The 27,875-nt window shown below is 35.5% G+C and overlaps 1 protein-coding gene across 1 annotated transcript; it reads right to left on the bottom strand.

Moving 5' to 3' along the window:
- Window positions 1-294: 294 nt before the first annotated feature.
- On the bottom strand, window positions 295-25,259 carry LOC141818774 (uncharacterized; the record flags this gene model as incomplete). The annotated part of the gene is made up of 7 exons (XM_074706219.1): window positions 25,128-25,259; window positions 17,687-17,929; window positions 17,430-17,585; window positions 11,485-11,619; window positions 11,117-11,359; window positions 10,906-11,030; window positions 295-415 (listed from the first exon to the last, which is right to left on the bottom strand). Coding segments are annotated over exons 1-7 (1,155 nt in total), but the record flags the coding sequence as incomplete, so codon positions are not given.
- Window positions 25,260-27,875: the final 2,616 nt, after the last annotated feature.

Raw genomic sequence — 27,875 nt, 5'->3', positions numbered from 1 at the left:
AAGTCGGCACTTCAAACACCGCACTCAAGTATATGTTTTTACATTGCTAATATGTATGAATCTACCTATAACTTCATCTTCCATCATTGTTATTCTCAAATCTTAATAGTACCTCTCCAAGAAGAGGTTACCATTGATGTGGGAAGTCAACTGAAATAATATGTAAAACCTAACCTCAATATTCTGTATGGAATTGTTTAACTAGCACTTTTGTACTTCCTTTGGAAAACAAAAAATTTCAATATTCTGTTTCAAGAATAAGAATCTGCATAAGTAACTAACAGAAAAAGGCACCTCATCAGTAACTTCACATGGATGAATACTGGACGATGTGGCACTAGAGCATAATAGTCCCAAAACCAACCTCACAGATTTCAGCATAGGCAACAGAGAATTCTCACCAGCATTCTCAAGACTGCTTTTGGATCAAGACAATAAAAAACATTATCAGTATACTTATAAACTATCTGAAATTGGCAACAGCAGTTTCTGTAGAAAGCAACATGCACTTAACATACCATAGTTGTATGAGTATAATTGCATGCGACATCAAAGTGAAAATTACCAAAACAGAATCAATGTAGCAATAAGTACCGTGTAATTTAAACTTGTAGTGATATTTTAGGTGCTTTGAAACCAGATTATTGTAAGGCCTATATAAAGGTCCTTTATCATTGTTTTCATCATCCAAATAATAATGGTATTGATGTAATAAGTATTTGTTAAGATCGGTGAGACAAGAGAGATGAACAGGTGCAACCCTATAATTAAAATTTAGACTTTTGCACTTGCAATTGCTAAACTTGTATAATATATTGGCTTGCATTTCAGCTAACGCACCCAAAAATAAATAAATACACACAAAAAGCAACAATGCTAATACAAGGATAAAGCGTCATTCAGACATCAAGTCCCACTTCATACTCCAAGTCACTACTCAAAAATCCCCTACAAAGGAAAACATTGCTTTCTAGAAGGTGAAGAAACCTCATTTTCCTCTTTTACAAAAGAACAGTAATTTAGGATACAAGAGAAAATAACAAAAAAGAAAACTAAATCTTTCAAGAGAAAAAACTCCTAAATCGTCAATAGCACTTACAAGCACAGAAAACTAATTGGAGAACAAAATTTTGTTGAATGTGATTGATGTCCTTTGAGGTTGCACATTGGCCTATCTATTCAATCAACTCAAATTGTTCCTTAGTCAATTAAAACATAAACCTCAAAATTTTATATGCAGCAATTATTTCTCCTTTAGTGGAGTCAATATACTAGTCAAATCAAATCCTCATCAATCAACTTCAACTAGCATCAGGAGACTCAACTAGATAACTCACCTTTTCTTCTAACAACCTTGTAATAGGCATAGAACATGTTTTCCGTCGGCTCAAATCCTTAATAGCCAACTATAATTGTCATCAGTCAACTCGATTGGATAGCTCTTATAACCTTTTCGTCTAACCGCTTTGTTTTAAGTCGATTCACATGGATAAATGATTAGGCTCTAGTGACTCAAATCTTCTTCCCATGAATCTTATGCAAAGAATAAGTTTTGAGTAGACTCAAGATCATGGTTGTCAACTCAACTCCAATCGGTTGACAAATAGTCGACTCATATAACTTCAATCAACCAAATTACATCTTAGTTGACTCATGCAGGAACAATGTTTCCATTCGTAACAAACTATCAATAGCCGACTCACCTGTTCAATTGACTATATTTGCTTAACTTTGAGCTTATTTGTCGATTTCAACCAAGAACACCAATTCCTAAGTCAATTGTGCACATTTAAGTAGAAAATATACCCAAAATCCAAAATTACATTCACTTGTAATCTCTCACCTTACATGTCTTTATGCCAATGATACTTTGCCGTCGAGTCCTTCCAGACAAGCATCTATTTCTTCTAAGTTCCCAGCTTTTCAAACTTGACTAATCTTCCAGTTCTTCTCAATCTGGATCTCTACTAGAACCAGCATCATCTTGACATGTGCATCTACTTCGACGCTTATTAAATCATAAGCTACTTGCTTCACAATCATTATGGCCGGAGATTTTACAATCAGATCTTCCTTAACGACACTTGACATGCTCTTGGTTAATCTTAATTTTTGAGCATTTTTACTCCTATTGCATAATTTTCTTTTGTCAAGCATCCAATCAACCTTAATATTTTAAACTCTTCTTCGGCATAGCTTTTACATTGCTCCAAGGACCTCTTACACATTTTCCTCCATCAATTTTAACCAGATATCAAAAGTCTTTGATGCACATGCAACATTAAACTTTACATACCTCTTGGATTTCTCATTTTTGCCAAGTATCCAATAAACCCATGACCTACTCGAACTCCTTCATTCGCTAGCATTGGCAACCTCCCATACGCCATCAACCAAACAATGAAAGCATACCGAGGTAATATAAAGAAAAACTTATGTGTTCACTTAGAAAAATTATGATTAATATTTCTACACGTCACTATGACCATTAGTGTTAACCTTTTATTTGTGTATCGAAAAACTTAGATATTAAGTGTGGTGTTTAGATTTGATATTTTGGTTCGAATGCTTGTTGTGATCTATTGTGTTGAGCCAAAAATTATTAAAATTCATATTCACTAATTATTGGGAAGGTAGATGTACTGTTAAGTATAGTTTCATGATTGAAAATTTTAAATAAATTAACAAAATTAATATTTTCTAAAATATACCATATCATTTGTCTACTGTTAAAAATTTCCCATATTTGATTAAAATTATGATTGCTACTATTTTAATACTTTGAAAATTGAAACTATTGAAATTTTAACTTATTTTACAAATTGTGTCAAAATTGATTATTCATAATATTTTCTCATGAAAAAGAAGTCAACTATTCAGTCAGATGCCATCTAGTTCAATCAACTATTATAGATAAGGAGTCGACTCAGTTAGAAAGTCCAAAAATGATTTGTCATGCTTTTCAAAATTTAAATTTGAAATGGCAATATTTATCTTTTGGCCTTATTTGACTATTAATCTCTCTACTTCATATTTATCATTTTTGATGTATGATAAGTGGAAAAAAGAAAAGTTAAAGTTGCTAAACCTTGTCTCCAATTCGTAAAACAGTAGAATAAAGGAAACTTGGAAGCAAGGGGAGCCAAAATTTTGAATTTATGACTTCTATGTTCCCTAGCTTAAAAAGGTTGGTCATACACATAAAAAAGGAGATTGTTGGTGCAATCATGTCAACTAGTCGAGTCATGTTTTGGCATTTTTGTTTTAAGGGTTTTAAGTTTTTGTCGTGGTACTAAATGTGTCCATGGTGCTTGTAAGGACTTGGTAGCAAGACTCCATGCTCAAGAGATCAACTAGAGTTTGGAAAAGAATGGTATGGGATAGTTGAGAGGCCGCGGGATGAGCAAATTTAAGCACGTTTAAGAGCTTTAACAAGAGCCATAAGAGATGGAACTTTAAAGGTGATAGTGAAAGATGGCATGTGGATCGAGCTGTGGGCTTAGTGCATCCGAATGACTGAGGGCCTAAAAGAAGGTGAACTCTTGGACAACATAAAGCTGTGATAACCGAGAGCTATAAGAGATTGTGTAACTTGTAATCTTTGAAGTCACAATTTTGAGTTAGATAGGCTTATTGAAAACCTTTGACATGGTAACATGAGTTCCTATTTTGTAATGTAAGCATAAGCTTGATCTTAGAGGATCACGAGGGCTTAAGAAGTGTAAGTCGGGCAAAATTAGAGATTGAGTCGATGCTCAAGCAAACTTGGTCTCTATTTAATTTGAGTTGACTTATATAACCATTAGATAAGAAAATCTTATTGCATTGACTAGTTGAGTCGAATGGAACGTCATGGAGTCAACTAAACATAAAAGTCATTGGTGCATTAACTTATGGTGTTATATAACCAACTCAGTCAACTGGTTAAATATTGAATCGATTAAAAATGTTATTAGTAAACTAGATGTAAGGCTTAGTTAACTTAGTTAATTGAATACTAGTCATTCGTCGATAAGATTATCTTGATTATAGTCAACTATTGTTGGACATTTAAATCAATTAATTCCAACCAGAAGCTATCTGAATGAGTTATCTCATCCTTTGTCTAAATGCACCCTTGTTACTATACCTAAGTGTGCAAGAATTGTAAGTATTTCCTTCTCTATGCTCATTCTAATGCTTATGTGGAAAAATTGATTTCTCTTCTCTTCATTTCAAAATGGGAATACATAATATTATATACAAAATTACAATAGACAAGATAGGAAACTAGGAGAGAGAATAGGAAACTAACTAATTCTTAAATATAAGATATCTTTCTAACTAAACTCCTTAATTTAAGGGATTTCCTACTCTGTACACAGTTGTTTATTTCTCTATACATAGCTATTTACAATTCGACACTCCCCCTCAAGCTGAGGAATAGATGTTTTCCATTCCCAGCTTGACTATAAGATCATGAAAGCTTGAACTATTCAATCCCTTTGTTAACACATCAATCAATTGTAGTTCCGAAGGGACATATAAGATACACACTAATCCTTCCTCTAATTTTTCTTAATGAAATGTCTATCAATTTCAATACGTTTAGTCGTATCATGTTCAATAGGATTATGAGCAATATTGATAGCTGACTTATTGTCACAATAGAGTTTCATAGGACATTCCCATTTGATTTTCAAATCATCTAGAATAATCTTCAACCAGAGTAGTTCACATAATCCTTGAGCAATGGCCCTAAATTCTGATTCTGCAGATGAGCTTGCCACCACATTTTGCTTCTTGCTCCTCCATGTCACTAGATTGCCACCAAAGAAAGTACAATATCCTGTGATCTTCTGTCCATTAGAGAATCTGCATAGTCTGCATCTATGTAGGCATCTAAAGCTAGTGTCTCATTTTTCTTAAACAAGATTCCCTTTCCCGGAGTGCCTTTCAAGTAATGCAATACCCTATAAGCAGCTTGAAGGTGAGATTCATGTGGATCATGCATGAATTGGCTGATTACACTCAGCATATGCTATGTCTGGCCGAGTGTGAGCAAGGTATATGAATCTACCAACCAACCTTTGATACATGCTTTTGTCAACAGTTGATTCTTCCTTAGCTTCTCCTATCTTGTGATTTGGATCCATTGGACTAGAAATCGACTTACACTCAATCTACCCTGTTTCAGCTAACAGATCAGTCACATTCTTCTGCTGAGAAATAAAAATTCCTTTGGTAGAGTATGCTACCTCAATACCAAGGAAGTACTTCAGTTTGCCCAGTTCCTTTATTTCAAACTCCTCCACTAATTTTTGCTTTAGATCATGTTTTTCCTTTTCAACATTTCCAGTTACAATGATATCATCTACATAGACTAGAAGAGTCGTCACCTTCCCTACAGTTGAGTGCTTAATGAAGAGAGTATGGTCCCCTTGGCTTTGTTTATATTCAGATTTCTTCATGACTTTAGCAAATCTTCCGAACCATGTCCTAGGAGATTGTTTTAGACCAGAAAGAGTCTTCCTCAATTTACATACTATGTTACTAGTATCCCCTGCAAATCCTAATGGGATGTTCATGTAAATTTCTTCATCTAAATCTCTATGGAGAAATGCATTCTTCACATCATACTATAGGAGTTGCCCGTTGAAGTGTGTAGCCAAGAAAGTAGAACTCTGACAGTATTCATTTTTGTAACTAGAGCAAAGATCTCCTGATAATCTACCCCATAAGTCTGAGTATATCATTTTGCCACCAACCTAGCTTTATATCTCTCAAGAGATCCATCTGCTTGGTATTTTAGTGTGAAAATACACTTACAATCAACAATGTTCTTCCCCTTTGGTTTATCAACAACCTCCCATGTCTTATTCTTTTCTAATGCATCCATTTCCTCCCTCATGGCATCCCTCCATACCCTTTTTGACAATGCCTCAGAAACAATGTTAGGCACAATCATGGTATTTAGACTCGCAATGAATTTGTTGTGGGTTGGTGATAGATGTTTAAGAGAAACATAGTGAGATAGAGGGTAGAGTGTAACGACCCGGCCCGTCCGTCCGTGGGAATTCTACTTATCCCGACTCCTATTTTTCTGTGGGTCATGGGCCGTCGACCATCGACCGTGCCATTACCTACTAGGACTTTCCACCCCTGCCCAGTGGATTTTTGTCTTTCCTAGATTCGAACTCTAGACCTGCAGGCTAAAGTACTAAAGTTCTTTGACTTGATTACCAGATTCAAAGAACTTTAGTACTTTAGCCTGCAGGTCTAGAGTTCGAATCTAGGGAAGGCAAAAATCCACTGGGCAGGGGTAGAAAGTCCTATAGGTAACGGCACGGTCGATGGTCGACGGCCCTGACCCACAGAAAAATAGGGGTCGGGATAAGTAGAATTCCCACGGACGAACGGGTCGGGTCGTTACATAGAGAGGGTGTTTGGTGCATTCTTTGGTACCTTTTCTAACAGCAATGGGAAGGTCAAGGTTGTCTGTTAGGTCAATGGATGGTTCAGTAGATTGTAAAGATGGATCAGATTTTATCGTGATCCCAATATCAGGGTTGGAGGTATGTGGGTGAGGTTCTTGGACTTGCGTCACTTCTGGGACAACCTTTCTCCTTGAATACACTTGAGGAATCCTTGGAGTATCACGAGGGACATTGGATGGAAATGAAGATGGAGATGACTCACTAGATGGAATAGGAATACAAGGTGATTCAGTACGGATTTGAATAGGAGGAAAATCAAGAGCGTTAATGGGTTTAAATGACTCACAAGTGTTAGCTTCTATCATTGAAATCTCCCCCTGAGGATAGGACTTAGGGAAGAATGGGTTATGTTCAAAGAAGGTAACATTGGCCAAGGTGTAAAATTTTTTTGATGAAGGGTGGTAACACTTGTACCCTTTTTGAGTAGATGAGCATCGAAGGAAGACACATTTGATGGTACGAGGGTCTAGTTTACCTTGTAGTGGACCGTTGATATAGACAAAGGCAATACACCCAAATCCTAGGAGTAAGCTCATTTGTGGTTCAGAAATGAGGATAGAAATTGTTGAGGAGTTGCATAGGACTCTTATTGTCTAAGACGCGTGAGGGAAGTTTGTTTATCGTGTATGTGGCATCAAGGACAGCCTCTCCCCAATAGGATTTAGGGGCATTGTTGTGAAAGAGAATGGCATGAGTAGTGTTGAATAAATGTGCATTTTCCTTTCTGCTATTCCATTCTGTCGGAGTGTATGATCACAAGACGAGTCATGAATAATACCCTGGGATTGGAAATAAGGGGACAAGATTTGGTTGAAGTAATCTCTAGCGTTATCCATCCTAAAGCTTTTGATTTTCACTCCAAATTGATTTTGAATCATTGAGTGGAAATTAGGAATAACAATTGTTGACATCAGATTTTTATTTGAGGAGAAACAACCATGTAACCCGAGTGCAAACATCAATTCAGACAAACCATCAAACCCCAGAAACATTGGGAATATTAGAAGGACCCCATTTGTCACTATGAATCAAATGAACTTCTTTTTTTGCTAATAGGAAAGGGTACACAAGAATGTTTTGCCAATTCGCAAACATCACACTGAAACTCAGAAACATCCAATCCTTGAAAAAAAAAATGAGGAAACATGATTTTTAAGACCCTAAAAGAGGGATGACCAAGACATTTGTGATACAACCAAATGTTATCTTTAATAGAGGAACTATAGAAAGACAAAGACAAATTATCCCTAATCCTCTTAGTGGATTCAAGGTAGTAAAGTCCGCTATGTTCCTTAGCAAGTCCAATCCTCCTCCCCGAGTTCCGATTGTGGAAAACACAATAAAAGGGGGGAAATGGGATGATAATGAAGTTCAATAGTTAATTTTTGAATCGAAACAAGGTTGGCAGACAGTTTTGGTACATGGAGGACGTTTTTAAGGATAAGGCTAGGGGTTAGGTGAACATCTCCAAATCAGCAACACAGTAGCTAAAGATCCATTGGCTACTACAATTTTCCTGTTACTTGGGATGGGATTGTGTGTGGAAAATTTGAGAATTGAGAGTCATGTGGTCTGTGGCACCGGAGTCTATTATCCATGAGTTATCAAAAAAACTGGTTGAGGTATTCATGCAACAAGGGAGTGAGGAGATACCTGAGAGAGTCAATGAGCACGTGCCAGATGATTTATCAAGAGAACCCAACAATCCTCAAAGTTTCTCAATTTCTACACTGTTGAATCCGCCTAGGATTGGGTCGTCTTCAGTCATGGGATTGCTCGGTCAAGTGTGCCTAAGGTCTATGCTGCCCCCCACGACTTCCCATTCTCGATTTGGTGGTTTACCAAGTAGTGTCCAACATGCCTCTTTGGCATGGCGTGGTTTCTTACAGTAGTTGCACCAAAGATGGGCTTTATTGTCTTTAATCAGAGGCAAATCACCCTTATCTTTCTCCTGCGAATCAGTCTTGGTAGCGAGGGTTGATCCAGCCATGGGTTAGAGCTAAAGCATCACACTTCGTCGACTTTCCTCACCCTGGAGTAGGGAGATCGTCTCTACTAGGGGTGGTATGCAATCTTTTCCAATGATTTGGATTCGGACCTGATCAAATTCAAGATTTAAGCCAGCTAAAAAATCATATATACGATCCTTTTCAATAAAATTCTTCAAAACAACAGCATCTGCAGCATATTTCATCTCAATTACTTGGTAGTAATCTAGCTCTTGCCACAGATTTTGCAAAATAATAGCATATTCAATGATTGTTTTATCTCCCTACTTAATAGCACCCACTTTGACTTTGAGTTCATACATTTGGGCAGCATTACAGGCTTTTGAGCAAGTGCAGGTAATGCAGTCCCAAATTTCGTTAGCAATACTGAGAAACATATGTGTATCACTGATGGATGGTTCCATGGAATCCCATAACCAAGACATAATCATAGTCTTCTTCATCCCATGCCTCAAAGGCTGGATCAGTAGTGGTAGGTCCCGTCCCAAGGATATGGCTAAGTTTCCTTTTGCCCTTGAGATAGGTACAGACAACCTGAGACCATTTTAGGTAGTTCTTCCCGTTGAACCTATTGGAAGCCTGAATATTCTACAGAGCATCAATTTTCTGGACTGAACTGCAGTCATCAGACATAATAGATTGGCTAAGATTGCTGGAAATGGTTGTTTGAGAATCAGCCATGATGAAGAAAGGTAGGCGCGAGAAAAAAAAAAGAGAATTAGCAATGAAGCCAGAAAAAAAATGGATTAGAGATCAGCTATGAAGGTTGAACAAAGAGAAGAAGAAACCCAAAAAAAACTAGGGCTCTGATACCATGTGGAAAATTTGATTTCTCTTCTCTTTCATTTCAGAATGGGAATACACAGTATTATATACAAAATTACAATAGATAAAATAGGAAACTAGGAGAGAGAATAGGAAACTAAATTATTCCTAAATATAAGATATCTTTCTAACTAAACCCCTTAATTTAAGGGATTTCCTACTCTGTACACAACTGTTTATTCCTTTGTACATAGTTATTTACAACTCGACAGCTTCCAATACTTATGTCTAGTAATATCTTCCTTATGTTTACATATCATATTTTATTTGCAAGAAGATATTGTGGTGCGAAGTTTCTCCATCTCTTGAGCGAGGCTTTCAAAGTGGCAATTTCATACTCAATCCATCAAACAAATCGCTAGGTCACCTAAACCCTTCTTGCTAGCACTTGTGATTTCTCTTATTACTTTTACATATCAATTGTACATCATTGTATTTGGCTTTACAAAAAAAAAAGGAATTCTATTTTTCAAGTTAAGCGCTTTTCAACCCCTCTAGACACACAACGATCCTAACAATAAGATACGCTTTAGGTCTTAACAAGGACATTAAACCTTAAATGGGGAGATTGAGATTAAGCATCCTGGCACAATGGTTGGGTTTAAAAAGGTTGATGGGTTTGTTCTCTCATTTGGCCAGTAAAAATGCCATCGAAAAAAGAAACCAAATGACACAAAGACGAAGAAAACATGAACCTTGCAATGTTGCACGAGGACATAAAAGGATCAAGGATTGAAATATCGAGCCATATCACGCGATACGGGCGAAATTTTTTGTTCTGCCAATGCACCGGCACCGGCACAACACCAGCGCCGCGGTTCCGATCGGGAAATGCCTCCAGAAGCGTCGCTCAAGCCCAGCGGCGCCACCGGAGGTGACGCCCGGGCTCGACGACGCCACCGGAGGCGCCGCGCAGGCCCGGCGACGCCTCCGCGGGCGGCCCGCACGTGGGCAACGCGCGATCTATCGTGATTTTTGTTTTTTTTTATTTTTTGACTTAGGATTTAATTAAGTTTTAATAATCAATTCCTAGCTATAGTTTAGGATAATTTAAATAGACTTTAATAAAATCCATAAAATTAGCTTATTATTTTTTAAAAATATCTTATTTTTTATTTTTTATTATTTAGATTAAATTTTTTATTTTAGTTAATATATTTTATATTTTAAAAATACCGAAACTATACCGACACGGTACGATACGGTACCGAAACTGTATCGTTCTAGTCCGGGATTGAAACCTCGACACGGTTCGATATTTTAAACCTTGAGTAGGATAGCAGACAGTTCCAAATGTTCATTAGTCAATCTCACCTATGAAACTTAAAAGATGGAGCTACAAAAATGGTATTAACTGTTCGGTGTTCACAAGAAATACTGGCAATATTTTATACTAATATTGCAAAATATTCATAGTGCTTATAAAAATCTAATTATCCCATAACATTCAACTCCAACATGTTTAAGAATTAAGATGCATGCACAGAATCCCAAAGTAAGGAGAATAAATGATAACTGAAGAAAAAAGCATGAATAAAAAAAATCTTTGGGAATAACAATTGAAAGCAATTGCATATTTCCAGTAGGCACATCACCTGTCAATGATATCGAGAAAGACAATTCTCAGAGTTGAATGAGACAATAAGGAGACAGCAGAACTAATGTGACTGTATGCCATGACGTTACTGGGAATTGACAGCAGAGATGCCAGACAAATCCACTAAAACAAAATATTGTTAGATACAATCTTAAACGCAGAAAATATAATGTTGCGAATTATCAAAATAAAATATCTAGAAAGATAACCTTCCAATTCATCAAAACAGCTCTTCGACTTCGTGTCAGTAGTCCATTAGCTAGAAGTTTCTTCATATTATCAAGGAAGTTAAGAACCAAAGGATCCAACAAATGTATGGCTTCCCTATCAGGCCACTGAGTCTCATTGTATGACAACACAAAATCCAGATTCAACTTGGTGAAGTTGTTAGGAAACACTTTTAAGACATACGCCAATGCTTCATACATAGCCAAAGATATCTCTGCCCCAACCTGTATTTGGATTAAAAATCTTCAGAGGTGAAATGCATGACCTCCACCTTCCAGCAAGGTGTGCAAAAAATTTCAATTTACCATTATTGCATGAAAAGAAACAATCCACAGAAAAATGAACTTGCCTCTGTATGGTAAATAGAAGATTGGACAGCTTTCCATGAAAAGGTCCATAAGAAAGAAAATGTATCAGAGAAATCACCTCTCTCCAGTTCATTGCACCATGAAGAGATAGAAGCAACGGCCCTTAGAGAGAAAATCTGTCCATAGAGAAGCAACAAGATCAAACCCTGACTACCAGAATAACCATATGTAATGAAACTCAAAGACATATGAAAACAAATAATGGGCATAAAGATAAATACCATAGTAAAACCAGAAAAATGGAATAATTGAACTAAATCCAAATACTTTTCAACGTCAACAAATTTTACGAAGATTAATGGAAATACAATTAAAGTATGCATATCTTCCATCAAACAAATTTGTGGGTCCCTGTCTATTAGAACATCACTATTTTTCTAAGATCCAGTCCCAAACATCCTCATGGTAAAGTATAAATTACCTTCTACAATCTGTCAGTCAAGAATCCTTAGAAATATGACTTCTGATCTAGCCAGGGACATCACAGACTTAGTCTGCATGAAGAAAGACATCTTCAATGAATTTTAGCCTTGGAAAGCTATACCATCTTTGTGCTAAAGTATAAAGCATCTTAAAAATCAATATGTAAGTCTAATTTTTCACCAAACTCCAAAGATGAATAAAAACTCAACTCATGCAACAATATTTGGACTTCATAATAGAAAGAAGGTTCAGTACAACAGAAGATGTTACCATCACCATGAACTAGAGAAACAAGTTAATGATTGAAGTTTATATATTCAATGTCTGCAGGGAAGCAACAGACTCTCTGATTCACCTAAGTGGTGTCCTGTTCCTTGAATCTTGAAAGTCCTGCTAGGAAGCTATTATGGAAATGTGAGATTGTTGCATTTGGTTCATGACATCGATGGATTCCTAAGCATCCTACATGCCTATCCGAACTACATTCAGACAAAACACAATCTGGTAAACATTTAGCACCAAAAATTGCAATGACTGCAATCATGGTCTTAACTCTTAAGCATCAGCATAGCCAATCTTAAGCCATTGGTATGGCTATTCTAAAAAATTCACTTGCAGAGAATCTGAACCAACACAGACTCAGGATCAGGAAAAAGTTGTTTGGTTTTGTTATTAGAACATCAGCCTTTAGTTCTAAGTCGCTCCAACATCAACTTCTGATTAAATCAGAACATTTTTACCCCATATACAATTTGATTTAATAAATATAGATAATTTTATAGGAAACTAATTAAACTCCATATTTCAACCCATTGTCTTCTTTCCAGAAATGCCTTTTCAAGTCTTATGTTCAGGTTTAGAACACAGCTAGATAACAATGCTGTGTAAAGTTCCTACCTAAACTTGATTCAACCAGAACTTTTAAAACCATACTACTAGGTGCCTGAGCAGCACACACACCCAGTATGAAAGAAGAGAAGAGTTCCATCTTTTTAAGCCCAACAGTCAATACTTTTTTTCTTGAAAAAATTGATTTTGATGCAGGACCAACCCAACCAGTGGGATAAGGCTTGGTTGTTGTTGTTGTTGTTGTTGATTTTGATTCAGGACCAAGACATCGAGTATATAAGAACAGTCACTATTACACAAGTTCTAAATTGATTCTAGTTCCTGGCAATTCCTATGAATATCAGGAAATATTCAATGGAAGCATACAGATAATCTAACCAAAACCAGAAGATACGACTGTCACTAGATATGCTAGAATCTTAATGTATACATAATGCTACAAAATTAAAGTTACACATACTCATTAACCCACATATACTTTTTCCCTCATCAATGCATCAGCAAAGGCTTTTCAGCCCATATGCACACTAGTGGGATGTTGAACCATTCTTAAATATATGGTGGCTTCAAAGCATCGATCCAATTATGTGGTGACACATTTGTGATATGTAGTGGTGTGGACAAGCTAGGGATGTCATAAGCATGGTCGTGTGTTTAACTATTAAGTCAAGTTGGGCACAACATGCTGAATCATGCTCTATGTCGGACATGGTCATGTGACATAACACCCATCAAACTAAAAAGTATTTTAGCAAATAATTAAAATTTAAATAATATAAAAAACAATAAAGAAGATGAGCTTTGGAGCAACGGTAAAGTTGTTATCCCGTAACTTTGAGGTCATGGTTCGAATCGCATAAACAATCTCTTGCAAAAATGCAAGGTAACAACAAACTCAATATGATCTAACCCTTCTCCGATACTCCGCACTGACGGGAGCTTCGTGCACTAGAGCTATATATAAATATATATGTGTGTATGTGTGTGTGTGTATTTAAAAAAGAAAATAGGTTTTCAGAATTTTATAGATATTTCAATTATTTATTGGGAAATTTTAGAAATATTTTTAAAAAGTTAGTCAATTCAGTAATTTTAAGACCAAAATATCCCAATCTAACCTTTTATTAATCAAAAATATTTTGATTTTTTTAAATTTTTTACTATAAGAAATACACCTAACCCCTAAATCAATGTGGATCAGATCTGCCATGCAAATCACTCTAGGCCCAGCATGCAGGTTGACCTATTGTTTAGGTTGGGCCTAGCACAGCATGACTAAATTTTTGGTGGATCATGAGGAGAACAACAAAGCCAGGGTTTGAAATCTCGAGTTGTGCCAATATTTTGTATCGTGTCGATATTCCGATGTATTGTGCTGGTGGTGAATTAGAGGTGAAAGGAAGAAAAAGATGAAAAATAAAAAATAAAAGATAAGACAACTATATAGTTAAGTTAAATGTTTGCTTTCCATCTAAAAATTTATGATTTTGATATTACCTTGTATAGAGACAATGCATGAAAAAAAAATAATATTATCTCAATTTTAACAAGCTAAAAGGTGTCTAGTGTTGACATGAAATGATACTCATCCATATGATTGACACGACAAAGGAAATGTTGTCTCGATGCCTAATATCATGTTTAGTAATTTATCGAAATGATACATTTTAATCGTTTGACCCGACCCGATACGAGATTTCAAATCATGAGCAAAGCATGTCGGACCAAGTTAGGTAGTGAGCGGGCCCAACTCTTTCAACCTCAAGTAATCCCTAGATGCGATTTTGCATTTCAACATAATCAAAGTTATTAGTTGAGCATTAAAATAAATATATGAAATATATTTTTTTTTATAATTCAAGTTTCCAAGCTTCGTCTGACTAATCCTAGAGATAAACAGTCTTCCCCCTTGGTTTGTCTACCACATAAATCTGAAGCACGACGTATGCATACTCAGAAGCCGACCTATAGGATATTCTTCCCATTTGGGATTCAAATCCTAGTTCTCTTATTGCTCCTATGAGTGTTTTACCTCTGCACCACACATGTGGGCAGTGATAAGTGATTAGGGTGTTAAAACTAGATAGTGTAGTAATTCTAAGATGAGGAGAGGGAAAGAAAGGAAGAATGTTAGAGGAGGAAAAAAGATAGGAAAGAGAGGAAGGATTTCCTTTATTTTGTCTACATGAAAAAAGAGTTAAAAAAAGAAAATGAGAAAAAAAAAATGCCTACTTTAGTACTTTCATTTTTGTCACTCCCAAGACATATAAGGTTAAATCATCTTAACGCCTTTCCTATGTTTCTCCCTTCTCCCACCCACTTTTTGAAGGAACCAAAAGTGGATAAAAGATAATCAAAAATTCTTCCTTCCTCTTCTGTTACATTTTATTCTTCCACCAAAATAGATCATTACTACCCCTCCGCTCTATTTGGACTCCCTTCCTCTTATGTAGAAGCAACATTAAAGAAGAATTTGAAATAATCTAAATTTGTGCATAACATTTAATTCCTCTTAAGAGTTATATTTGATGCACATATATGCTAAAATCTCAGAGTGTACACTTGTGCTCGCTGTGTTTCTTTATTCTTGCATTTCCATAGGTCTTGCTTAGAGAAACACAGAGATTGAATCAAAAACAGGTTCTCTCTTAATAATTGTCATTTCCATTTTGATTCAAGCAAATATTTCCATCATTCAAATGTTTAAAATGTTCTTAATTACAATGGAATTTTATTTTACCATTACAGTTCCCAGTTATACTTTCTGATGTAATTAAACCATGTTTGGTTTTGAATGAAGGGTTTCAACAAAGAATTATATCTGTGTAACTGTGTGAATATGCCTCTTGTGTGTTGAGCAGTATTTTAGTTTAGTGGTTGATATTGTCACAGGTGAAGAGCCCTTCCTTTTATGTTGAATGGATCCTTCCACATTATGACAAAGGTAATGTCAAGAAAGAACATAAAATGTCAGCGGAATGTACAGGGATGTCAGATATCAAATATTCATCATGTAGAGCAAAACATGGATCTCCTTGGAAGAGGATAAAAGAGAAGAAAAAGTTCTTTGTATTATAGCAGTAAAACCTTACCTTTATGTGGTCAACTCCAATAAACTTATTCTACAATACTTTATTTTGGATTTTAGACCAATACCCATAGATATATCCTCTTTCCTAATACCTTGATCGCCCAAAATAATTTTTTTCAGTCAAAACCAAGTACAACTATAGAGCCAAAGTATAGTCAAGACTCGATCAAATACAATTATCTTAATTTTCTTCACTCTTAGGTGGACCTCAAGATGATTGGTGATGTGGCAGAGAAACACATAGTATCATTCCAATCTTGGAAAGCATACTTGCCCTTCATCAAGAATATGAAAGTTTAGTTTTTCCCCTAAGATTCTCTAATTGCTTTTTGGGTCAGGTACATGGCCTAACCTTCCTGCTCAAACTGCATTAGTCATCTGTTCAAGGCAATAAGATTTGAGCCACTTGTTTGCAAAGGGGAAGAGAAACAATGGAAAGAAGGGTGTGGAGGAACTTCTCCATTGATTATGATGTAGAAGCAAGAAAAACAAAACTTATTGGAGACGTTGGGGAGAGAAAAGGTTTGAAAAGGAAAAGAACATATCAGAGTTGGTGGTGGCATCCACCTCGCATAAGAGAAGGGGGAGGGAAAGCCAAGAGAGGAAGGCTGTTGTCTGTGCAGAGAAAGGAATGGAAGGAGGAAAGCAGTGTTCTGAGGAATGAAACGTGTGGAAAAGGATGCAACAATGCACCAGCTGAGAGGAGTGGAGACTTTGCAGCTGAGAGATGTATGCATGTAGCACAAGTAAACTATTGATGTGACAAAGAAGCTCATCAGAAAATGCATACACTATGGACTATGGAGTTATATTCAGCTTACTCCAATTGTACACTTGGAATGAAAATAATCAAATTCAGGACCACTGGATCATGAAGCAGTTTGAAGACCATGCAGCTCAAACCAAAACAACAATATTTGAAATCAATCCATTTTGATCGACATAGAACCATTAAACTGAATCTAATATAATCATACAAATTTCTGCATTTTTATTGTTTGAGAGAAACAACAAATAATGTGAATACGTGATCTCATAGTAAGATCAGTAACAAGAGACTAGACTAAATCTAAAACTATGATAACTAATGACGACAAACAGAATAAAAATAACATAATGATAACTATCAAGCACTACTATTTGACTTTTGAAGCATTTATATCAGTTGCAATAAGGATATTTGACAAGTACCTCATAAATTCTAGTAAGTCAAATCTAACAAATTTTACATGCTCATGAGCAACTTTCCTCATACAACAATACCACTCCAAAGATAAATTAGTGAAAGGCCAGTGAAGGTAGTGGCTCCATCCATATATTCATCCAAGAGCATTAATTATCCAAATATAGCACTAATCACAATAAACTAAAGCTTTATGCAGAATACCAATGTTCTGTGGCTCTGCATAAATTTTTCAGAGCATGCTTTTAGATGCCTAAGCCTATAAGGAATCCACCTATGCACATAGGATACTGTATGAACACAAGTAAAATACTAATGCCTATGTATGAATAGATTTATTAGTAATGATCAAGACCAATAACATGGAGAATAAAACTTACAGCTTGCAGAACCCTAGAAGTTATAACAGAAGCTAACCGCCTCTGACTTGGACCTCCAAGCCTTCCTTTGATAGACGGAGGTAACTGCAAGTCCTCAGCAGCAGGAATCGACCAGAATACTGATGATGCTAACTTCGCAAAAGGGACAAGATGTTCCTTCAAGAAAATTTCCATGTCATATATAATCAGAGTCCCAACGACTGATTAAGATAAATCACTAATGATAGGATACAACCGTATATGCATGGCAATATTACCAATAAGCAACGAAATGCTCCAGCAGCTTTATAATATATGGAAATTTCTGGCAGAGTTTCTCTCCCCAATTGATTAATAATACTGTACTCTGTTCTGAATTTATCAACAGAGAGGTGCACAACACTGCTAAATCCAATTTGTAGTTCTTCAATAAGGGCTAGAAAAAGAATTAAAAGTTTGATTGGAACCCATTCACTGCGTGAATTCTGATTGCAAAGAGAACTGCTGTACTTCTCTAGGGACTGCAAGTATTAGAAAAAAAGTAAGCCTCACATTTATCGTTGTCAATATGATTCCTAGTAGATGACAATTAAAAACTTGCGCCTGTATCTAAGGCAACAAAATACTTGTGCTATGGAATATCCACTACTTCAATCCAAATAAAATAAAGAATTGCAAAAAAACTCAAAAGTAGGTAAACTAAAGAAGACAAGACCATGGTTCCCAAAATCATACAATACATTGCCCAAATTCTATCAGTATCAGCAAAAGTGGGTATGATCTTTCCCGAGAAATCAACTATCTCATGATGTCCAACAGAGACATCTAAAAACTAGAGAGATAAACATTGGCCAAAAGAGTTAAATACCACTAGGAAATAAATGAAATTGGTTCAAATTTGGTCAAGTTGAGAGTAAAATCGATGGAAAAAATTGAAATTTGATCAGACTATATTAACGTTTGAAAACTCAACCAATCTACATAACTTCTTGTTGATCGTAACTTGAATCCCAGCTTAAATTGCTAAAGCCACACCAGCCCTCTAGATTGTTTGCAAGCTCAAGATTTACCGTTCAACCTTTTCATTGTTAGTGTCCATCACCAGCTAGATTGTACCACATGTTAGTGCAAAGAACACTAGGTCTGACCCTAGAGTTTCGATGTTTGACAATACACTTAAGTCTGGTCAGTTTGACCAAGGGTTAATCCAAACAGAATCTAATGTTTGGATGTGAGCGAAATCTAGTTAAGTCAGTTTGACCAGAAGACTAGCAAGAAGTCCTACTGGTTAGACTAGGCAGTGAAAATCTTAGTTGTAGGCTAGACAGTGAAAGTACTGATCTGGAGGATTGGGCAAGGAAGTCCTGGTGAGTGAAGCTAGGCAAGGAAGTCCTAGTTGAAGACTAGGCAAAGGAAATCCCGATCTGAAAGACTAGACAGAAGTCTTGGCGGATCAAGTGCACCAGGTAAAAGTCCAGACAGGTCAGGTGGACCAAATGCATGGCAGGAAATCCAGACAGATCAGGTGGACCAAATATCAGGTGAAAGCCTAGACAGGTCAAGTGGACCAGATGTCTAGCAGCAAATCCTAGAGATCGAGGATCGAGGCTAAGCAGAAGTCCAACAAGTTTGGAGGACTTGACTAGCAGGTAAATTCTCCCGAGTGGAGTGAGTAAAGACGCATTCCTAGTGTGGGAACAGTATGCATCAGTCTAACCCAAGATTTCATTGGAAATCCGAAGCTAATCCTACGGGGTAAGGCTTAGGTTGCTTGCGTGTTTATATACTTGTCTTGCAGGAACCAGGAGCTAAAAGCAAGATGGAAAAAGCATAAGTGGAATAAACAGAGGCAGCCGACCAAACCCGAGGTCAACTCAGGTCAAACCCGAGTTGATTGGATCTAAACGCCTTAAAGATTTCCAAGTATCTGGACAGTCCGGGCGCCCCTATTCCGCTTCCAAGCGCCCCGATCGAGAAGACTCAATCCGGATAAAATCAAGGAGATCGGATCAGATCAGATCTTATCCAGGCGCCCGGAAGGGGCTATATAAAGAGGCTGAACATGCACCACAAGGATGTAACTTCTATACGTCATCCTTTCCACCTAGTAGTGCTACTGAACACGAACGGGGCTAGACTCGTGCAACTGGGGAAGTACCAGGAGGAGTGCGCAGCGCTCAAGACTTCCGGATCGGCCACTATATGAAGTTTTGATTTATTCTTTCCTTGTCTTACTTTGTATTTCGTGATTATTACTTTGGACATTAAGACGGATTTCTCCACCCCCGAACAAGGTTTAAAAAGGAGATCACTAGTGGATGGATGTCTCCCGTACATAGGCTTTAGATGTACTAACTCTGGCGGTCAGGAACCAAGTAAATCCACGTGTCCATGTATAGTTTTGTAATATCCGATGCTAAATTTTCTCTGATAGAACGAACGAACGAAAAACGAAAAATGCGTTATTCACCCCCTCTAGCGCGCCCCACCGATTCTACAATTGGTATTAGAGCAGGCTTGCTCTTGATCGGACTCACAAAGGCAAAGATGGAGGGGGAGCGTGGTAAATTTGTAAAAGTTCGTTTTAAATTCCATATTATTTGTTTTAAGTGCAAGGAGAGAGGGCACTACAAAAACCAGTGCCCTACTCGTAAGAATCAGATGACACCACCAACGGCAAAAGAGCAACCGATGCTAGGAGCCCAAAAGAACAAAGACCACATCAAGTGCTTCAAGTGTCAGAAACCCGGACACTACAAGAATCGGTGCTAGGAGAGGAAGACAGCGGAGAAGAAATCGAAATTAAGGGTTGCGATTCTGGAAACTATCTTAAATTACGAAAATACCCCTAGAATTTTGCATGCTAAATTTAATATTTCTAAAACTTAGATAATTTTATTGAAAATTTAGATAAGTTAGAAAATGTCAATTTTACTAATTCAACACTTAATAAATTTAAATAATTCAAATCTAGATAACTTTAAAAAGTTAAATAATTTATCTAGATAAATTAGAAAAAATTCAAATTTAAATAATTTGAAATTTTCAACCATAGATAATTTAGAAAATTTAAATAATTTGACCCATTCAAATTTAGATAATTTAAATAATTTGACTAATTTAAATTTGACTAATTCAAATAATTCAAAATTAACAAATTTAAAAATTTAAATAAATCTAAAATTTTATTAAATAAAAATAAATTAATTAATTTAAAAAATTCAAACTTAAATCTTATCAATAATGAAAATTCACCTAATTTGAATAAATTAATTAATCAATCTGAATTAAATAATAATCTAACTAATTCAAATTTAACAAATTAAATCATTAATAATTCAAATTTAATTAATTTAGATTTAATACAAATAAATAAAAAAATAGACCAACTCTTTAACTTATTTAATTAAGATAATGATAAATTGAATAATTCAACTTTAAATAATTTAATAAATCCGTAAATTAATAAAAATTAAATTAAGATAAGTTGAATAATTCAAATTTACTTAATAATTAAAAATTAAATAATGAAGATAATCCGAATAATAAAATAAATTCAAACTCCACCAAAATAAATTCTAAAATTAATAATTTTACTTCTAAAAACTCAAAATTAAATCTTAAAAGTTCTTATAATAACCATTCAAATCTTAAAAATACATATTTAATTTAAATAATAAAATTAATTACAACCGTGTACCCTTTAATTATGAAACAATGAATAATTCTAAAATTTTGAAATTAAATCTCAAAATTCAAGAAGATAAATCCATAAATTTTAACAAGTTAAATTTAAAAACTTGAATTTAAATAATAAAATAAATTATCATCAAGTTCCATTTAATTATGTAACAAAACTTTATCTAAAAATTAAATCCTCGACCTTAAAATTCTAAAATTAAAATTAAAAATTCAACATTAATACTAAAACAACAAAAAAAATTCAAAACAAATTTTAAAAAATATTAAAAATTCAACGTTAAATTCAAAAATAACTTAAAAAATTCAAAATAGATTAAAAAAACATAAAAGTAAAAATTCAAAAATAAATTCAAATTTAAAAGCCATGAATCTAATTATAATAAACTACTTATAATTATGAAAATAAATTAAAATATTATCAAATGAAATAAAATTAAAATAACATTCAAAGTGCGTCAAAGTGGATTGACACACTCGTGGGTCCACACAAAATGTATCAAATCGAGAATTTGATACATTATTAGAAATTTTAAAAAAATTTGCTTGAATTGTTTATCTCATGCATACTTGTCATGTACATGGATATGTTTTATTTTAAATGCACATAAATGTCATGTCATCGTATTACTTACTGCTTAATCTAGAACGGTTAGTTAAGAATACATAAATGGTTGACACTTGCCAACATAGTATCAAGGTGGGGCGAGATGATACTGACGTTAGGAAAGCTTGGTTTAGGTAGTCAAGTAGAGTAAGGAGTACCTTGCTTGGCTGCTTAGCTAAGTGGGAACTGACCACAGCTACCTCGCCACATCTTAGACTAGTTAGACCAAGGTTTCTCAAGAAGTTGATTAAAGCCATAATTTTTTAAAAAAACTTTATCTAAAAAGTGGTCGTTATTCCGATAACCAAGAAAGCCCTTGCATCGCTACGACCTGGAAGTCGATTTTTGAAATGTAGACTTAATTGACTGACAATTAAACCTGAATCTAACACAAGGTTAAACACTTATTAGAACTTAACTGAAAATTAATAAAGATAAAATTGATAACTCATCTCACAAAACCCATATGGTAAGCCTTGTATGTCATGTACTGAGGCACTTAGAATGGGTGAGATGATAAGGACAATTAAAATACAAAGTTTTAAAAAACCTTTTCAAAAATTATTATAACTATTTTTATAAAAATTATTTTTGAAAAAATTGATATTTACTTAAAATTCATGCTTGTTGTGTGTATCTATACTAAAGTTTTCAAAACTTTATATCTTTGAAAATTGGTTGACCAACACTTAGATACAAACCTCTAGGTCAACAGTATGTCTAAGAACCCTAAGACAAATAGGCAGAAAATCCTGTGGTTAACAAAGATGTCCTAAAAGAGTGTCTAGGTGAGGGGAAGGTTATTCTTGAAAGACCTAATTTTCAAAAGACGTTTTATAACTTATTTGAAAACTCATATTGAAAAAAGTGTTTGAAAACTCTTATTTTGCAAAATATTTTGAAAATTATGCTTTTAACTTGAAACAATCCCTAAAACACATAGTAAGATTGTCTTGTGGTCAACAAGGAGCCCTAAGAGAGCGTCGGCTTTAAGGGGAGTCCAACTTAAAAGTCCAATTAAAAATCATATATTTGAAAAGTCTTTTGAAAATCATAAGCTATTAGCTCTATTGATTTAGATTAACCTCTAAGACACTTAGGAAATTTGTTTTGTGGTTAACAAGGAGCCCTAAGAAGAAGTCCAACAAGTCTGGAAGACTTGGCTGGCAGATAAATTCTCCCTAGTAGAGTGGGTAAAGACGCGTTCCTAGTGTGGGAACAGTATGCGTTAGTTTAACCCAGGATTTCATTGGAAATCCGAAGCTAGTCCTACAGGTTAAGGCTTAGGTTGCTTGCGTGTTTATATGCCATCTTGCAGGAACCAGGAGCTAGAAGCAAAATGGAAAAAACACAAGTGGAACAAACAAAGGCAGCCGAATCAAATCCGCAATCAACTCAGGTCAAACCCGAGTTGACTGGATCCAAACGCCCGAAAGATTTCCAAGTATCTAGACGGTCCGAGCGCCCCTATTCCGCTTCTAAGTGCCCCGATTGATAAGACTCAACACGGATAAGATCAAGGAGATCGGATCGGATCAGATCTTATCTAGGCGTCAGAAGGGGCTATATAAAGAAGTTGAACGTGCACCACAAGGATATAACTTCTATACGCCATCCTTTCCATCTAGTGGTGCTGCTGAACGCGAATGGGGTCAGGCTCGTGCTACCAGAGAAGTACCAGGAGGAGTGCGCGGCGCTCAGGATTTCCAAATCGGCCAATACACGAAGTTTTGATTTATTCTTTCCTTGTCTTACTTTGTATTTCGTGATTACTTTGGACTGTAAAACGAATTTCTCCTCGCCTCCGAACAAGGTTCGGAAAAGAAACCACTAGTGGGTCGGCATCTCCCGTACATAGGCCTTGGATGTACTAACCCTGGGAAGTTAAGAACCAAATAAACCCGCATGCCCCTGCATAGTTTTCTAATATCCATTGTTAAGTTTTCTCTGATAGAACGAACGAACGAAAACGAAGAACGCGCTATTCACCCCCCCTTTAGCGCGCTCCACCGATCCTACACCACATTCATCTCTTTCTTATAATAAAATATTTGAAAACATTATCTGCATCCTTAAGATGATTGAACATCATTTGTTATCTCATACATAAAATTATTTTATTTTCTCTTGATTCTTTTTCTTACTGACTCCTGTTTCACTAATACAACATTTTCACTATGACCGATGCCTAAATTTTTTAACAATTCAATTCAAATACATACATCTACTTTGGAAATCAAGGCCAAGAAAATTGACATCAATTTACATTAATACAAATACAATTATGCACCACCTAGCAAGCACCAACACCAAAAGATAAATCCTTGCGTCAATTAGAAATTTCAGATAATAAAAGAAGAAAAGAACGATTTTACATGACATCCAGTATGAATAGGTTTCGAGGAATTAAACTAGGTAAGAAAAAAATATTAATAAATAATAAGCAATTTTTTGAAGTTAAGTTTAAATGTTATTAGACATTCTATATAGCCTGGTAAAAGGACTACAAAAGTTATGTTATGTTTAAGCTCAATCCTTCCCTTTAAGTAGGCATAGGTGGGCTTAAGAGTATAATCCCAAAGTTCTTTTAGACCTCAAAAGACATTCTAGTGTTTTGAGATACAAGCTACATAATAACTTGAAATTTCTTATTGTTATGTGTTCTTCTATAAGACTTGTTATGAGCATGCTCGAGCACTCAGTTTGCCCTGCATCCTGGTAAAGTGGCTTATCAATATTAGCAGTTTATATTTTTGTGGTGATACCTTTTTGTTATCTAAGTTGTCAAACATAACAATGTCAAGGTTAATTTTCCAAATAGGATCATGGTGAATTCGTGCTTAACTAATATAAGTCTGTCATTGGATAAAATGTGAGCTTAGTGGTGTGTATGTCAATCAAGCAGATCATACCTCTAATATTCATTCGTTATTCCTTATATTGAGTGGTGTTCTTGTGCACTATACACTTAGTCATGATATATTAATTCATTTTTATACATTCACATATTTAATGAATCTTATGCTAAATTTGTATATATATATATATATATATATATATATATATATTGATAGCTTCCTTTCTATACTTGATTATCCTAAATTTCATTTGAAGTGTATTCAACTATAAAAAAAATATAAATTAGATCATTTTCTAGTAGGTTAAGCTTTTGACATAGTGGTAAATAAATCATAGCTTAGCCAAAACCAACTTCTCTGCACAGAAAAAAATGCAAAAATTTCCTAGACTTCAAATAAAAATAAAAATGTAAAAACAAATACAAAATAGAATGTACAATATAGATAAGATCCTCAACTGAAAATTTGAGATGCTTATTAAAAAAGAGAAATCCTAAAGGAATGGTGCATAGAAGAAACCAGAATACAGGTGAACTAAATAAAAATGTTTCAAACCATGAATATTGCTTCTAGATGTTTTGCCTCCATCAGAACAAGGAAAAGAACCCTTGCCCACCTTTGGGCCTCTCTTCCCCATGACTCAACATCTTCATCATCAAAAGTTGTTGAAGATTCAGACGACTGCATCTGCACAATAAAGCTCATAGGAAAGTCAGTAAGATTCTTCAAAACATACATCCTGGAATCGTTACATTTCAGAATCCATTTCTGCACAATCACTCTTAAAGATCCTGCAAGATGAAACAAAATTGAGTGCAAAGAAAAAATCTACACTTATATAATAATGATGCGAACAAAATCACTATAAATGGATGCAAGTAATAGAAGGCCCAATGACAACTAAGAACAAAATATAATCTAGACAGATAAGTTTTACAGAGTAAAATAATGACAAGAAGGTGATTCATAAGCTCATCCTTTGTCGCAAGCATCTTTCATGAGGACCGAAAAGAAAGGGTTGCAATGTTAGACATGCCTTCCACATAATCTCAAAACCCTAGTTCCACTTTCTCTAACAATGTAAGGACGTGTGAGGGACATGTTGAGGCGAGTAACAGCTCACAAGAAACTTTTTGTGCAGGCGAGTAACAGCTCACAAGAAACTTTTTCTGCAATAGTGGTACCTCTTGCAAGTAAGCTTCCTCCTCTTCTTCTTCAGTGAGTTAGGGTTTTCTCCGAGCACTAGAAATCTTTTCCTTCTACAAAGCCTCCTCAATCATAGCAAACCCATGAGGTCACATATAGTTTATTATTACTTACACTAGGCCTTCCTTCCCCCAAGCTTATCTTTTTATTTCGTAAAAGAGCATGTCTTTGTATTGGTCATCTTTTTGACAAGTTAGGGTTTTGTCGAGGTACGAGAAGTCTTCTGTGACCTTCCCAAACCACTTAACAAAGCTTTTTTCTTCTCCCATGAGCCGTCCTTGCGCCCACCATACCCATAAGGCCACTATATAGCTTCTTCCTTCTTCTATTAGGTGTTATTGAACCCATGCATGTGTTCTTCTTCTTCCACAAGAGAGCATGTCTTCCTTCATCTTCGTTCTCATTTCAACAAGTTAGGCCCTCTCCAAGTAAGAAAAGCTTAGGCCTCCCTAAACTTACCCAAGCTTCTTCCTTTTTCTGTGAGGCCGCCCCATACCCACCATACCCACAAGACCATAAAACATGTTCTTCCTTCTTCCGCTAGACCGCACAAACCCCAAGTATGTCTCCTTCAAAAGAGCATGTCTTTTCCCTTGTCCTCATGTCAAATAATTAGGATTTCCTCCAAGTAAGAGAAGTCTTTGTGTTCATGTTGATATGCCTTGCACAACATCAACATTGTATCATTCTAGCCAAGGATTGATATCCCAAATAGGAATGATATTTCAAACCTTGGTCATCAAGAGATCTAATGGCAGAGAAGGATAAGGAGGATATGATCTTGAAAGTTAAAGATAATGGTTTATGGGTTTTATTGAACTGCAATTAGTTCAAACTGGTTTAAAAAGAGTATATTGATGACTAACAACAAATTAGGTGTATCTTTAATAAGTTGGGAAAAGGAGACACCGCTTTGATAATAATGGAAAATAGAAGCATCAATGTGATTCTTATGCAACATTAATTTTGGTGCTTTTTGAATTTTAAGAATTAAAGACAACCAATGCATCCAATTTGCAGATGGTAGGAAACAGTACCATTATCAGTAAACTCCCGAGGAACTTTTGCAATAAAATGCAGAAGCAGATCAAATTGAATATCCATGACATTTGTCAGGGATGATGCAGCATTTAGAATATCCTCGCACACTGGATTACAAAGAAGTCAGACTATCTAAATTCTAATTACTTCTGCATAAAACAAATATTCCAATACATCTAATAGCAAGGCACGTAAAACATACCTCTTCGACGATAGTTTGGATTGAAATGTTGTTTACTTCTCTCAATAACAATTCCTAGAGCATCTAACAATTCAGCAGCATCAAAGGGCAAACATCTTTCTTCAGTAGATTTTACTTGTTCTGTAGCTGAACAGTCTTTGTTTGCAGTATGTGTGTCACAGCAACAGGCCCCTGAAGCAATACATGAGGCAAGAGCCATTAATCCAGCTCTTCCAAATGAACTAGATGTAGCAACCAATGCCAATGATAAATGCTGCCCTCTCGCTGTAATAAAACATTATAAATATCAGCATTAACAAATGTAAATCCAGATAAAACAAAAAAGTTTAAATTTCAAATTCAAAGTGAGAGAAAACTTCGAATGTAAGATAGAAATCATTAGCAACAACAGAACTCTAGAAAGAAACTCATGCTTGCAGCTATTATTGCCTGCCATGAACACAATAATTATTGATAATAGAAAAATACAACAGAGAAACCTAGAATCCCCACTATTTGAAGTTGGCTGCATAATTGTCATTCTACCATTAAACTCTCCGTAGGCTGTTCAGCAACATTCAACGTATACGTTAGCCGACAATTATCATAATCAAGGAGGAGTTGTAACATTATTTTACAAACTATTATCTATGGATAAGACAGATATGGACACTGAGCTCCCTATCATCCAATAAGAGATAGCCATTGATGCAATCGCGTACTAAGTGGTCGGACTTGGCCTTGGATTTTGATATTTGGACAAATGGTTTAAGTTAAAACTGGCGAATGTATTTGTATACATGTTTGATATGTATGTTAAATTGTGCAGAAACTTAGCACAACTTACATGGAGTTCATGGAGCTTGTGATTTGAC

This window comes from Curcuma longa, unplaced genomic scaffold (assembly GCF_044706935.1).
Source record: "Curcuma longa cultivar G26 ecotype Majalengka, Jawa Barat unplaced genomic scaffold, ITB_CL_G26_1.1 contig_25960, whole genome shotgun sequence".
Lineage (NCBI taxonomy): Eukaryota > Viridiplantae > Streptophyta > Magnoliopsida > Zingiberales > Zingiberaceae > Curcuma > Curcuma longa.
The sequence above is the reverse complement of the archived record's forward strand: the minus strand, read 5'-3'. Positions and strand labels throughout refer to the sequence as shown.